Raw genomic sequence first — 13,818 nt, forward strand, 5'->3', positions numbered from 1 at the left:
GATCATGCAGAATGCAGCTGTGAGAGCAATCACGGGCTTCCCAAGGTATGCCCATGTTACACCAACACTCCACAGTCTGCATTGGTTGCCGATCAATTTTCGGTCACAATTTAAAGTGTTGGTTATGACCTATAAAGCCCTTCATGGCATCGGATCAGAATATCTCTGAGACCGCTTTCTGCCGCACGAATCCCAGCGACCGGTTAGGTCCCACAGAGTTGGCCTTCTCTGGGTCCCGTCGACTAAACAATGTCATTTGGCGGGACCCAGGAGAAGAGCCTTCTCTGTGGCGGCCCTGACCCTCTGGAACCAGCTCCCCCCCGGAGATCAGAACTGCCCCCACCCTCCTTGCCTTTTGTAAAGTTCTTAAGACCCATCTTGAAGAGTCCAGAGACAGGCTAAGTAAAGACGGTTCCTTTATTCAGCTCTTAAAAGAAGAAGTGACAATCAGCGGAACACGTCTGCTCTACCTGGGGAGAAACCGCTCTTTTTATACATTTGCGGCTCCCGCCAAAAGAGAGCAGCCCGCGTCTGAGCCAATCAGGAGCGACTTCCTGTTTCCAGCTCAGACAGCTTTTTCAAAAGGAACAAACTATTTACAAGGATACAACACCCCTCCCTCCTTAGTCAGAATACATCACTCAAGAAAGCCACGTGACGAAGTCCTCCAATCTGCTCAGTCTTCGCAGGGCTCGCTCCGACCTGCGCAGTTCATTTGAGTCCTTGCTTCCAACGGTGGAAGTCGGTTCACCTGTACTTCCCCAGTGTGGCTGGGGCCTAGTTTGGGCTCCGGCCCGCTGAGTCGATTGGGCAGGCACGGCACCGACCTCTGAGGATGAAGACGGCTCGGTGTCGCTGGAGGACCCTTCCTGACTGGATAAGTCCATTTGAATGTCCATTAATGCGGGTTGCGCGTTACAGTCTATTAGAGTGGGAGAGTCTGTTTTAGCGGTTTGTTCAGGGGAGGTTTCAATGTGCTTTCGTACATGGTCAATGTGCCGCTTCCACATTCGACCATCATCCAATTTTACAATGTATGTTTTAGGAGCAGTTTGTTGTACAATTATTCCCTTCATCCAATTGAAACCCCCATCAAAATTCTTTGCAAAAACACTTTGACCCAAATACAATTGTCTTTCAGGGTTCACATACATAGGATCCTTGGGTGTAACCTATCCAGTGGGGACCTAAGTTTCCTTCCCATTAGTATTTCAGCAGGGCTTACGTGTGTGTGGGAATTTGGTGTAATATGTTGTGTTAACAAAAATTGGTCCAGATACTGTTGTACATCTTCAGGGCCTGACCTGCGCAATGCCTCTTTTGCCACCCGAACGTATCGTTCTGCCAAACCATTAGCCCAGGGCGAGTAAGGCGAGATGAGAGCATGTCTGACCCCCAAGTTATCTAAAAATAATTCAAATTGCCTGGCTGTCAATTGGGGTCCATTGTCTGACACTAGGATGTCAGGACAGCCATGGGTGGCAAACAAATGGCGCAGAACCTTAATTGTGGCACTCGTGGTTATATTATTCATTGCAATGATTTCCACCCACTTGGAAAATGCATCTACCACTATTAAGAAATATTGTGACCCCACTGGCCCTGCAAAATCAATATGGACCCTGTACCAAGGCCCTGCAGGTTGTTCCCACTCTGCTGGAGTTGTTTTGGGGGGGTTAGGCCGAGACTCTTGGCATGGATCACACTTGGCTACCCACTTTTCAATATCAGTATCCAGACCTGGCCACCATAAGTGCCCCCTAGCTAGGCCCTTCATCCTGACAATACCAGTATGGCCCACATGTAACATTGTGAGTACTTTGGTCTTTAGACTCTCAGGAATGATTACCCGATCACCCCACAACAGGCAACCTTTAACATATGACAATTCCAATCTTTTGGTTTTAAAATCACTTAAATCAGATTCTACAGAGTCATTCTGCCACCCCTTAAGTACACAGTTTACCACCTTTTTCAAAATTGGGTCTTGCTGCGTGTGTGCAGCCACCTCCCTTGCTGTTGTTAGTGGGTTATCTTCGAGCTCTATCATTAAAACATCAGCAGATGGGGCAGGGTCCTCTACTAACTCTGCCATTGGGCACCTACTGAGACCATCTGCGTGGTTGATGGTTTTACCCCCTTTGTGAATGAGCTCGTACTGGTATCCTGAGAGGAACAAGGCCCACCTGATTAATCTTGGAGACATAAATGGGGGAGTTGGTTTGTTGGGGGCTAAGAGGCCTAGTAAAGGCTTGTGGTCGGTAACCAATTCAAAACTCCTGCCAAAGAGATAATTATGAAACTTCTTCACCCTGGCCACTAACGCTAGAGCCTCCTTATCTAGTTGGCTGTAATTTCTCTCCGTATTGGTCATTGTCCTTGAAAAGAAAGCAATTGGGGCTTCTGTATTATTTGGCAACACATGTGCCAAGACCCCTCCCACGCCACATGGGGACGCATCGCACGTAAGCCTGACGGGTAGTAAAGTGCTATACTGGACTACTACACTTGCGGAAGTTAATAACTGCTTTATTTGTAAGAAGGCTTCGTGCTCAGTTCTCCCCCATGTCCAAAGGGTTCCTTTCTGAAGTAGCCAGTGTAGAGGCTCTGCTGCTGTTGCCTTCTGTTTTAAAAAGACAGAGTAAAAGTTTAGAAGGCCTAAGAATGCCTGCAATTCTGTTCTATTCTGTGGCTCTGGGGCTTCCCTGATGGCTTTTAATTTTTCAGTAGTGGGGTGTATGCCTTCCCCATCGATTCTATATCCTAAGAATTCTACACTGTTGGTTCCCCACACACATTTGTCAGGTTTGATTCTTAACCCTTTATCTTGTAGTCTATGTAATACTTCTCTTATTCTTCTGTTGAGTTGAGATTGGTTTTCTCCTGAAATTAAAATGTCATCAAAATAGGGAATGGTCCCTTTAATTCCTGACAACAAACGTTCCATTATGCTTTGAAAAATCCCGGGAGCTATGCTTACCCCAAATTGTAATCTGGTACATTTAAATGCACCCCTGTGGGTGACAATTGTCTGTGCGAGTGCTGTTGATTCATCGACAGGGAGTTGCTGGTAAGCTTGGGCTAAATCGATTTTTGCGAACACTTTCCCTTCCCCAAGGAGTGAAGGAGCTGTTGTACCACTGGAATGGGGTAAGGGTGATGTTGGAGGGCTTTGTTGAGCGTAGACTTATAGTCAGCGCAAACCCTCAAAGAGCCATCCGGTTTAAGAGGCGTAACTATGGGTGTTTCCCATGGCCCCTGCTCTACAGGAACTAAAATGCCCTGGCTTATGAGCTTATCTAGCTGTAGGTCAAGCTTGGGAAGGAGCGGGAGGGGTACCCTGCGAGGTTTGAGCCGGACAGGAGGGACCTTGGGGTCAATAGAAAAGGAGATAGGGGGCCCTTTATACGATCCCAAGGTGGGGCTAAACACTTCTGGGAATTCCTGTAAGAAGTTAGGCATGCTATCAGAGTTAACAGTACATATACCAGAAATTTCAATTCCCAATGGTTCCATCCAAGCCAAACCCAGGAGAGAGTGTCTTGCCCCTGTAACAACAATCATAGGAAGGGTACACTTAACAGTCTTAAACATAATAGGTACATTCACTTGGCCTAGAACAGGTATTATTCCCCCTTGAAAATCTCTAATTACCAATGAGGTTTGTAGAAGGTCAGACTTTGAGAGGCTAGGCATGTTCATTATAAGCTTTTCCCACGGCATAATGGTGTATTTAGACCCCGTATCAAGTTCCATAGAGCATGGCTTGTTGTTTAGGAGCAGTGAGATTACAATCTTGCCCCCATTTTTTGTTGCCGTGCTATTCACGGAAAATTGATTGTTACCTCTTGAGTAGTCGCGGTTAGCGGTTGAGTAGTTCTTGCGGCTGGAAAACTGGGGAAACCGGTTTTCGCGCGGTTGAGGTGTTTGAGTCTGGAAACGAGGAGGACGAGGAGTGGAGAAAGATTCCTCAGGTAAAGGTATTCTGCAGGCTTCGGCGATATGGCCGCGTCGGTTGCAGCGGTGGCAAATGGCATCCCGGAAGGGGCAGCGTTGGCGCGGATGGTTCCTCGGCAGCTGGCGCAGGGGACGACGGGGCGAGGGTATCTGGGTTGTCTCGGTTGGTCCTGTTGCAGCAGGAAACAGCTGTCCTCGTTGAGGGCTGGTGGGCTGAGGTTGTCTGGGGCCTCAGCACGGGAAAACGTGGAGTCGATCTTGGCGATGACTTCTCGCTTGTCGTGCTCCTTCAGCTCTTTGGCAGCAGCGTCGGCGACCTCTGTGGTTTGTGCCAGCTTGATTACTGCCTGGAGAGACGGCTCGTCTTCGGTGAGGAGCTTGTTCCGGACCATGGCATTTCTCATGCCGAAAATTAAGGCATCAGTGAGGCGAGCTTCCGGGCTATCAAACTTGCATTTTGAAAGCACCGTTCGAAGACGCGTAGCGAACTGATTAATGGATTCGGATTCGAGCTGGGCCATTCTTGAAAACTGGTGCCGGAAAATGACGGCTGGTTTCGTAGGCTTGAAATGGCTCATGAGCTTGGTTTGCAGGACGTCCCAAGCGACGGATTTGGCTGGGAGCGGATCGGTGAGAGTCTGGGCGAGATCGAATATTTCTGGGCCGCAGTAGTTCAGGAAGATTGCCCGCTTTCGTTCGGCGTCGGCGTCCCTTATTCCCACGGCTTCGAGGAAGATCTCGAACTTGGCTATGTAGGCGTCCCAGGAGGATTTCTCCGGATCGAAGAACTCAGGAGCCCGGCCGATTTGAAGGTTGTTCATTTTGCACGCGTGGTTCTTCTGTCCGTCGTCGCCAGTGAAGAGTCCAGAGACAGGCTAAGTAAAGACGGTTCCTTTATTCAGCTCTTAAAAGGAGAAGTGACAATCAGCGGAACACGTCTGCTCTACCTGGGGAGAAACCGCTCTTTTTATACATTTGCGGCTCCCGCCAAAAGAGAGCAGCCTGCGTCTGAGCCAATCAGGAGCGACTTCCTGTTTCCAGCTCAGACAGCGTTTTCAAAAGGAACAAACTATTTACAAGGATACAACACATCTCTGCCATCAGGCATGGGGGAACTGAGACATCTCCTCTGGGCGTATACAGTTTATACATGGTATGTTTGTGTGTATGCTTGCTTTTAATAATGGGTTTTTTAGCATTTTTTAAATTATTAGATTGATTCTTACATTGTCTTTGTTATTGTTGTGAGCCGCCCCGAGTCTACGGAGAGGGGTGGCATACAAATCTAACAAACAAACAAACAAATAAACAAACAAATAAATTTAACAGAATGGCAGAGTTGTAAGGGACCTTCTAGTCCAACCCCCTGCATAAGAGGAAGCCCTATATCCTTGCAGACAAGTGGCTGTCCAATCTCTTTTTAAAAGCCTCCGGTGATGGAGCATCCACAACTACTGAAGGCAAGCTAGTTTAATTGTTCTCATTGTTGGGAAATTTATTTATTTGTTTATTTGTTTGCTTGTTTGTTTGTCCAATACACAATACATATTGAAGAGAATAGACATGTAGTAATATATATATATAAAGAAAAGGATAGAAGAAAAGATATAAAACTAGAGGAGACGATATATGAAAGGAAGAAAAGATATATGAGATAAAGGAGAGACAATTGGACAGGGGACGAAAGGCACACTAGTGCACTTATGTACACCCCTTAAGGATTTCTCCTTAGTTCTGTGTTTCATGTTCACCAATTTTTTAAAAATGCAAAGAATCTCTTTCCCTCCCTAGTGAATCAACATGGAAGGCAGCTGTGGCTTCTGATCTCAACTGCAATTACTTTTCCTCAGGAACATCACAGTAGGCTCTGCAAAGGGAAGCCTGTGCCTTTTGGAGTGCGAGTTCTCTGCAGAGCCTGTTCTGCCTAGCAGAGCTCAAATTACTTGGAGCAGAGGGAGCTAGCATATGGCTACAGAAAGACCCCCTGGCTGGAAGTATATTTAAACTTTCTTCAATAAAGAAAGAAGCAGTGCCTCCTTCCTCTTACTGACACTTCCTCCCAAACCGAGTGACAAGTATGTGCCTTGTTTTATTACTGCTATGTTTTTAGGAATGCTTACCAAAGAGTCTTTGCCTTGAGTGGTTTTTGTGGCACTCCAGGGACCTTAAATACCTTTTTAAAGAGATCACCCCGAAAAGAGCGCCTCAAAGGCAAAGGTGGGGAAACAGGGTTGGCCAATGAGAAGGCGAGTTTGTTCTGAGCATCCACTCTTCATTGTCTACAGCAGCAACTGCTGCAGCCACAGGCTTCCAATAGCAGCCGAATTTTGGAGAGCCTGTGCCTCTTGCCAAAGAATCCAGAGGTGGCAACAGAAGTAGCAGCAGCTGCGTGGGGGATATGAATGGGACTCCTTCTCTCTTGGCTCAGGGAGAGGCTGCCAAACTTTTACAAACGGAGGCTGGGGAAGGGAAGAAGAACCGGCAACTTGAACAGGCAAAAGTGGTTTCTCTGTCTTTCCTGAATCTGTGGAAAGTAAAGTTTTTTTGGGGGGTGGGTAGAAAATAAAGAGGGTGGGGAGAAGGAGGACTTCTGTTGCTGCTTTGGGGAAAAAAAGATTGATCCAATGCATTCTTCACAACCAGACTGGATCCTTTGTGATGCTTGAGGTGGGAAGCTGAGCACGTTGCTGAGGTACCAGAAAAAAGGAGGGAAAGTCATGGATTTCCATGACAATGTTTCTCTGCGAGCTGTAGGATTCTGCGCATCGCTCTTTTTTGTCCTCCTTGTTTTGCCTATCTGTGCCCAAGATGGAGTTGTAGAACCTGAGCCCACAGTGGAAGAAATTCCACAAGGAGCATCGACCTTGGCTTTTGTCTTTGATGTGACTGGCTCAATGTACGATGACTTAGTTCAGGTCATTGAAGGTGCCTCCAAAATTTTGGAAACCTCTTTGAAGAGACCCAAAAGGCCACTTTACAACTTTGCACTGGTTCCCTTCCATGATCCAGGTAAGGTGGTATTTTTAAGCTATAAAATTGGGAAATAGTTACAGAGACATGCTGGTACAGATAGTTGGGGATTTTTAAAAGTTTATTTTAATAACAGAGATTTGTGTGTGTGTGTATGATTAAAATTAGATGTTCTTTGTATGTGTGTAATGGAACAAATAAAAGGTCCAGGGATGTATGAAAACAAGTTGTCTTCAAATAGTGTTAGACTATAAAAGACATTATAAACATTATAAAGATAGAGACAGTACAGAATTATTTCTATTCATAAAATAGTGATTCAAAAGAAGCTCCCCAAGAAGAAACTTCAAGAGACTTCCTTAATTAAAAGAATGTAGCTTCTGCAACATATTAATGTGCAAAAATAGGTGCATTGTTTGGGAAATGAATTGTGAATTGAAAACAGAGTTTGTGACTCCAGAACATAGTTTTATTAACTGTAAATGGCATCTGTGGGGAAAATATTCCTAGACATCAGCTTATATTCAGTATACAAACATGCTATGCCATGTTTTCAATCAACGTTTTACGAATTTTTATTGTAAAGGAAATATATTTTCTTTTAGAAGCCTTTCCCTCAGAAAAATATCCATGAATTACATACAGAAGCCTTCAGTTACCTGGTATTTCTCAGACTGAGGGTTTACAATATAACTTCCTTCACCTTCAGCCAAACAACTGATGCCCATGGGAACTTAGTCATCTGGAAGGCTCCAGACTGGAAAAGGCAGAAATGTTTTATATATTCTCCATAAGCATGACCTTTAACACTCTTCTGCTGAAACTCATTGTTATTTCCCATGAAAAGTTCTTGGGATAAAATCAAATTTTATGACTGGTGCTTCAGCTCTCTCTTCATTGTCCTCCTTGCTTTCCTTCTACACACTGCTGTTGGTGCATTCTTACTGTTTTCTCTTCCACTCCATAGCATCTGTTTTCTATATCTTTCTTTAGACTTTCTTTTCTTTTGACAAACATCTTTGGATAATCCTTCAAAGAAAAAGAATGCAGATTGTCCTAGGCTGGGACATAGGGCAATAAAAGTACACAAACCACTACAAACACACACACAAACACAAATCTGAACTTCCAGCTACTTCTATGTCCTGAACTATTCTACACTGAAGCCATCTGGAATTTGTTTGAGTTGTGGGAATGATAAAATATATTGCTTTTCAGCTATGACTCTATTTGCTCTTTAAGGAAAAAGTAGCCATTGAATGGTGAAATTGTTAGTATAATTCATAAGATAACAGGGATGTAAGTTAAAGCTATTTTTCACTAGATGGCCTAGAGTTTTCTCCTCAGAATAAGAATTCATTTCCTTTCTTTTGTTTTCTCTTTTGTTCATATAAGGCACCAACATATTTGAGAGAAACTGCCACTGCAGTGCAGTGTGTACCAGCAGAGGGCCCAAAGGTCTAGCATTTGAGTCCCATAGTGGTATTTTATTCAACTTTCTTCCAGATTGCTAGTGATGGGTTTGGAAGGGGTTAAATTGGATGAGTTAAATTGATTTCAGTTTGAGCAACTGACAGTATTTAGGTGACAGAGCCTCAGATCTTCTTAGGTGCTGAAACACAAACACAATTTAAGACACCTTAACTATAAGCTAGTTTGTTGTGTGATTTTTCAAAACAATGATTGTTAGAATTTTTCCACTTTTAGATACGGAAAGAATTACTAAAAAGCTTTGGTCAGAAATGTAAACGCTACTTTTATTGAAGATGTGCCCCTAGATGATAACTCTTGCTCCCTTTTGTTAAAGACATTGAATTTTTAAAAATTTACTACTTTGTCAAGGAGCTACGTGATCATGTTTCTTTATGTATAAACATAAATGTCATTAGAAAGGTAAGAGCTCTTAATATTATTTTAAAGAAAGGTCTGGTAAATCAGTAAGGGCAAAGGCATTCCTTGTAAGTTGTTCAAGTTGTTAAATGTGCCAGCAAAGGAAGTATTTCCATCACAACCAAAAATTAAAAAGCAACAATTGCTCTTCTTCCTCCAACTTTTCTTTTTAAAAAAGTCAAAGAAAAACTGTTGAATGCCACTCACAGTATGTATTGAGGGTGGTTTTTTTGTTGTTGTTAATGTTGTCCTGGAAATAAATAATTCCTGGAATTAGGAACTAGACAATAAAGAGAAAAGGAATTTTTATAGATATTATTTATAAGGGCTCTGGAGAACATAAGAAAGATACTTTACAAGATGTGTTAGCGCTCATGAAAGTCTACTTCTCTGAGCATCTAACAATTCCCTTTGGTGACTTGCACGACTGTTTCAAAAATTGAGACTGATTGTTAGTGGTGTGTGTTTATGCAAACAGGCAATATTTTACTCAGACCACTAACACAAAGCCTTTCTGTAGTGACTACAGAATATCGGAATTCCTGAATTTAGAAACAGGTGATCCTTGAGGGGGGAAATTTGACATATCCTGATCCAAATTCTAGCAAATGGGTAGAACATTTGACATCAGATATTATAATATTATAATACTCCCTCCATAAAATATTCCATGTGCCAGAAATTTAAAAATACAGTTAAAAAACATTTTTAATGTGATTTGGACAATTTTAATGAGATAATTATACAAGACATTGAATCTTGTATATTAAGATAGCTGAAATTTGAATTTTTCACTAGAAAATTAATGGATTTTAATGTAAGAGCTTTGGAATTTCATGAAATTTCTCTCTTGCTGTACAGAAAATTCTAGCAAGAGAATCTCCAGATCTATTTGCTAGTTCTTTCTTCAAGCAATTCAGAAACAGACGATGCAAGGCTAGAAAAATTTAGCTGAGAGAAGAAGTGTTTAGTTGATGCAAAAATATGAACTGAGGAATTTGTTGGAATCAGGACAGAGATAGTTGGGGAAAGACCCTGGAGCAATGGTTTCTCAACCTTGGCACCTTTAAGAGATGTGGTCTTCAACTCCCAGAATTCCCCAGCCAGAACGTTTCTCAACCTTGTCAACTTCAAGATGTCTGGACCTCAAGTCCTAGAATTCCCCAGCTACTGGCCTAGAGGTCAATTCCTAAGCCTTTTTCAATCAAGGCTTTGAAAGTGGCAGGGAGCCAGTGCTTTGGGTTTGAAGGAGACATATTCATGAGGGGAAATATTGGGAACATATGTTGATTGAGCTCAAATGCTGAAAGCCTGATTGTTGAAAGAAGGCTTTGGTGTTACTTGAACCTCCTCAGCATGTTCTGATATTGGCAATATTTGTTAGGACATCCTGTGTAAGCTGGGGTTCTGCACATTTTCATTTTAATTTGGGTTGAGTCCTATATAGATTTGGTCTTGGACAAAGTTGCATCTTACTCCTGAGCTTTCAAGCCAATGTAAAGTTAATTGACAGCTGGTGGCAGTAGTTGGAATTTCCTGTTTGGAATTATTGTTTAATCAGGTTGATTATAATTGGTTCATTACTTGCTCAGGATCTAGATTTTGTAACTGGAGAAAACCTCTAATACTCTATCTCTTTAAACTGTTTCTCAGTTTACTCAGTATTAGAAGGGGAGGAAGAAGGGTGGGAGGAAGACAAATGACTTGTGGGGTACATCAGGGCTCAATGCATTCACATTTCCTGTTTATAGGAGGCCACTGAATGAGGTCATTGGGGTCAAACATCTTTGGCATGCTGATGATACCCAGCTGTACATTTTAACCCCAAACTAATCAGGTGATGCCTTCCAGGTCTTGTCTCAGTATTTGGAGATTTCTGGATGTAAATTGAAGCTTAACTTTCATAGGATAGAGTGGTCAACTGGGCTACCAACATCTGGAAGCATTCCATCTTTAGTTCTGAATGGTGACCACCTTGATCCCTTTGACAGGGATGCACAGTTGAGTGATCTTGTATTCACACTCATAGCTGTGGCCAGGAAGGCCTTTGCATAGAGTTAAGCTCTTATTAGACTGGGAGGCACTATTTTCCATTTATTGGAGAAATAAAGAGGTAGGAAAAAAAGCAATCTAACAAGTAAGCAACAAAGTCTTTATCATAGCTTCTTGCGATACATCTTCCACAGATCTCGTATAAGTTCCAAAAACCAAACTGGTTAAGAGTTTGGAAGATATATCATTTTGTACATCTGAAGGGCTACAAATGAGTAAATATTATTCAGTGTAACAGAGGGGCATTTTTCATTTGCTCTTTTGGATAATGTCTTAAATGTTGGTTGCTGTTGTGGTTCAGCCTGGGACCCCTCCGGGAATGGCTGATTTGCTGTCGGTGTCCGGCTCAGAGGCTGAGGACCAGGAGGGGCAGACTGATGAAGAAGCTGAATCCCAGGCTGAAGATGAAGGACAGCCAGAGTTCCACCAGGGGGAGCTCTCCCCAGCAAGCAGCCTGGATTCCCTGGGGGAAGATGCTAGTGACTTCATAGATATGCGACAGAGGAGAGCTAACGAGAGAAGAACGCAATTGGCCAGATATTTCCAGCATTAGGGGTCGCAGCTGGGTTTGGGTGTGGTGCTTGGGAAAGGATAAAAGGCGGCCCCACCCTTCCTGGCTTGTGGAGTTTTATCTTGGAGATTCGTGAGACCTGTTTGTGAACTTTGGTGGCTACAATCCTGGTTTGTGCCTTGGACTCTTGAAACCTTGGGGGTGTGTGCCAGCAAGAAGCTTTTGGAATTGACTGGACATCAGGACCCTGTTGTAAAGTATTGTAACCTGTCTGCTGTGAAGACAGGTTTTCCTTTGTGCTTATTTTTTCCTGCTATAAATTACTTTTGGATTTTACCAGAGTGTCTGGCTATTTTTCAGTGGGTGTGGAGGTCTGTGAAAACCCAGACAGAACAGTTGCTTTACCAAATAATATTTTAAACCAATTGCTTATTTAAGAGCATCTTAGAGTGACAGACTCTTTAACCTAGTGCTGGTACTCTTTCTGGAAGTCCTTGGAAAGCTGAAATGAGATGAAAAAATATAGTTCTTAATATTAGGTAAAGCTTAAGCAAAAAAGAGAGAGAAGAGTGTAGAGAATTGTGTAAAGTATGCATATGCCAATGTTTATGTATAGTGTCTATACCAATGCAAATCAGAATGACTACTTTTAAGAGAAATAGGATATCGTTCACTAGAGAAGCCCCCCATGACTCTTTTACACATTTTTCAGAGTATTCCCTGTACACGGAAACAAAAACACCTGTGTTGAAACATGGACATGACTCTACGGAAAGGGGCGGCATACAAATCTAATAAATAAATAAATAAATAAATAAATGGACACACTTGCGTTTCCGTGTGCAGTTTTATTACCTGCCCAGGTGCAGTAGCAAAATTGCACTGGACTCTGCTACCACTCAGAGCCACGTCACTTTTCCATCTTAGTAGCCCACCTCTGGATATACCCCATAGCTGACCCAAAAAATAACACTAAAGATTGCCAAGATTTGTATGAAATCTTCTGTTTGGACATGACTATTCCTAATGTTTAAAAAAAGTTAGAACTCTCAATTACAGTTCCTGGAAGAATTTAGCATTCATGAGTGAGCAAATGCTCAACCCCTCCACTCCAGATTTGATGTTCTTGTTATGTAAGAATGCCAAGAGCTGGGTAATAGAGCAGAAGGTGAAGTAGTAGTAGATGACACTGAATTTGCTGTTTTGGAAAACTGAGTAATGCGTTGATTCTTCTGTATTACTTGTTACCTGTATCATCTCTTTCTGACACTATACCTTGTGTTAGGAAAGGAAGAGAGGGAAGAATAATCAGGGAATTCTGAATAGTGCAAGTAATAGTGCTTCTTCTCCAATGCCAGAAACTGAGCTTCTGCACATGCTCAGAAAAAAATTCTTTTTTAAAAAATAAAAAAATATTTTTTTAAAAAAAAGCAAAAACAAGATGGTGACCGTATGCAGTGCCAGAAACTCGGCTTCTGCAGATACTCAGAAGAAAAATAAAATAAAATAATCTTTTTGTGGCAGACAGCTCAGAAGGAGATCAATTATCTAGCTCCTCCTTGGATTCACAACAAGAGTTAATGATACAGCCACGCATCAGAGAGCGATGCATAGGCAACAACAACTGAGAGATTATTATCAAAGAAAATGAGGCCACTTGTGGTTGGGTGGGGCTGTGGTAATTAGTGAGGCTGCTATAAAGAGCAGCCTGTGGGTTTGGCCATTGTGGAAGATTATCTGATCATTGTGTTTCGTGACTGCTTTACTGACTTTGACCTTTTGTGTGCTGATTTTTCCCTGCTTTGAAACTAAACCAGGGCAAAGTGTGTTTCACTTTGTGAAAGAAGAAGGACTGTGAATTGCCTCACAGCTGCAAGCTAAGTATCACAGAAATGATAAGGGACTTGTACAAATTACCAGTTTGTTTGGAGACAGTGCTCTTTGCTATATCAAAAGAGGGCTTGGTTTAAGTGAATTTTCATTATAAAGAACATTGTTTTGAATTTTCAAATGTGTATGTGTCTGAAATTTGTACCTGTGAATTTTTGGGAGGATTCTACCAGAGAGCGCGACAGAACATGGTCTTTGCTCAACCCAGCACTAATGATTCTTTAACCAAATGGTTTAAGTTGATTCTGTATATGTCCTGGATATATGAGGATAATGTGGTTGATGATTTCATTAAATTTCTATGGAGCTTCTCAATCATCCAGGTTTATCCCAATTCATTTGGAATTTAATTAAATTGATTATAGCTACCCACTCTAATAGATTCACATCTGGTTTTCAAAATCTAACACTAAGATATATCAATTATGGATAAAACTGACCAGACACAAAACAGCAAGTCAAACAGCACGTCCTCCCTGAAAGTTATTAACTCCAGTTCTGGGATCAAAACAATATTTTAAGGGATTTTTAGAAGCCCAGGAGAGTTG

The 13,818-nt window shown here is 42.3% G+C and overlaps 1 protein-coding gene across 1 annotated transcript in view; it reads left to right on the top strand.

Moving 5' to 3' along the window:
• The first annotated feature begins 6,674 nt into the window (after window positions 1-6,674).
• HMCN1 (hemicentin 1) overlaps window positions 6,675-13,818 on the top strand; it is a 254,348-nt gene continuing 247,204 nt past the window's right edge. Inside the window, exon 1 of the mRNA XM_070749005.1 lies at window positions 6,675-6,966. Within this exon, the coding sequence (XP_070605106.1) occupies window positions 6,675-6,966 (292 nt within the window). The remainder of the gene's footprint in view (window positions 6,967-13,818) is intronic.

The sequence above is a fragment of the Erythrolamprus reginae genome, chromosome 3 (assembly GCF_031021105.1).
Source record: "Erythrolamprus reginae isolate rEryReg1 chromosome 3, rEryReg1.hap1, whole genome shotgun sequence".
Taxonomy (NCBI): domain Eukaryota; kingdom Metazoa; phylum Chordata; class Lepidosauria; order Squamata; family Dipsadidae; genus Erythrolamprus; species Erythrolamprus reginae.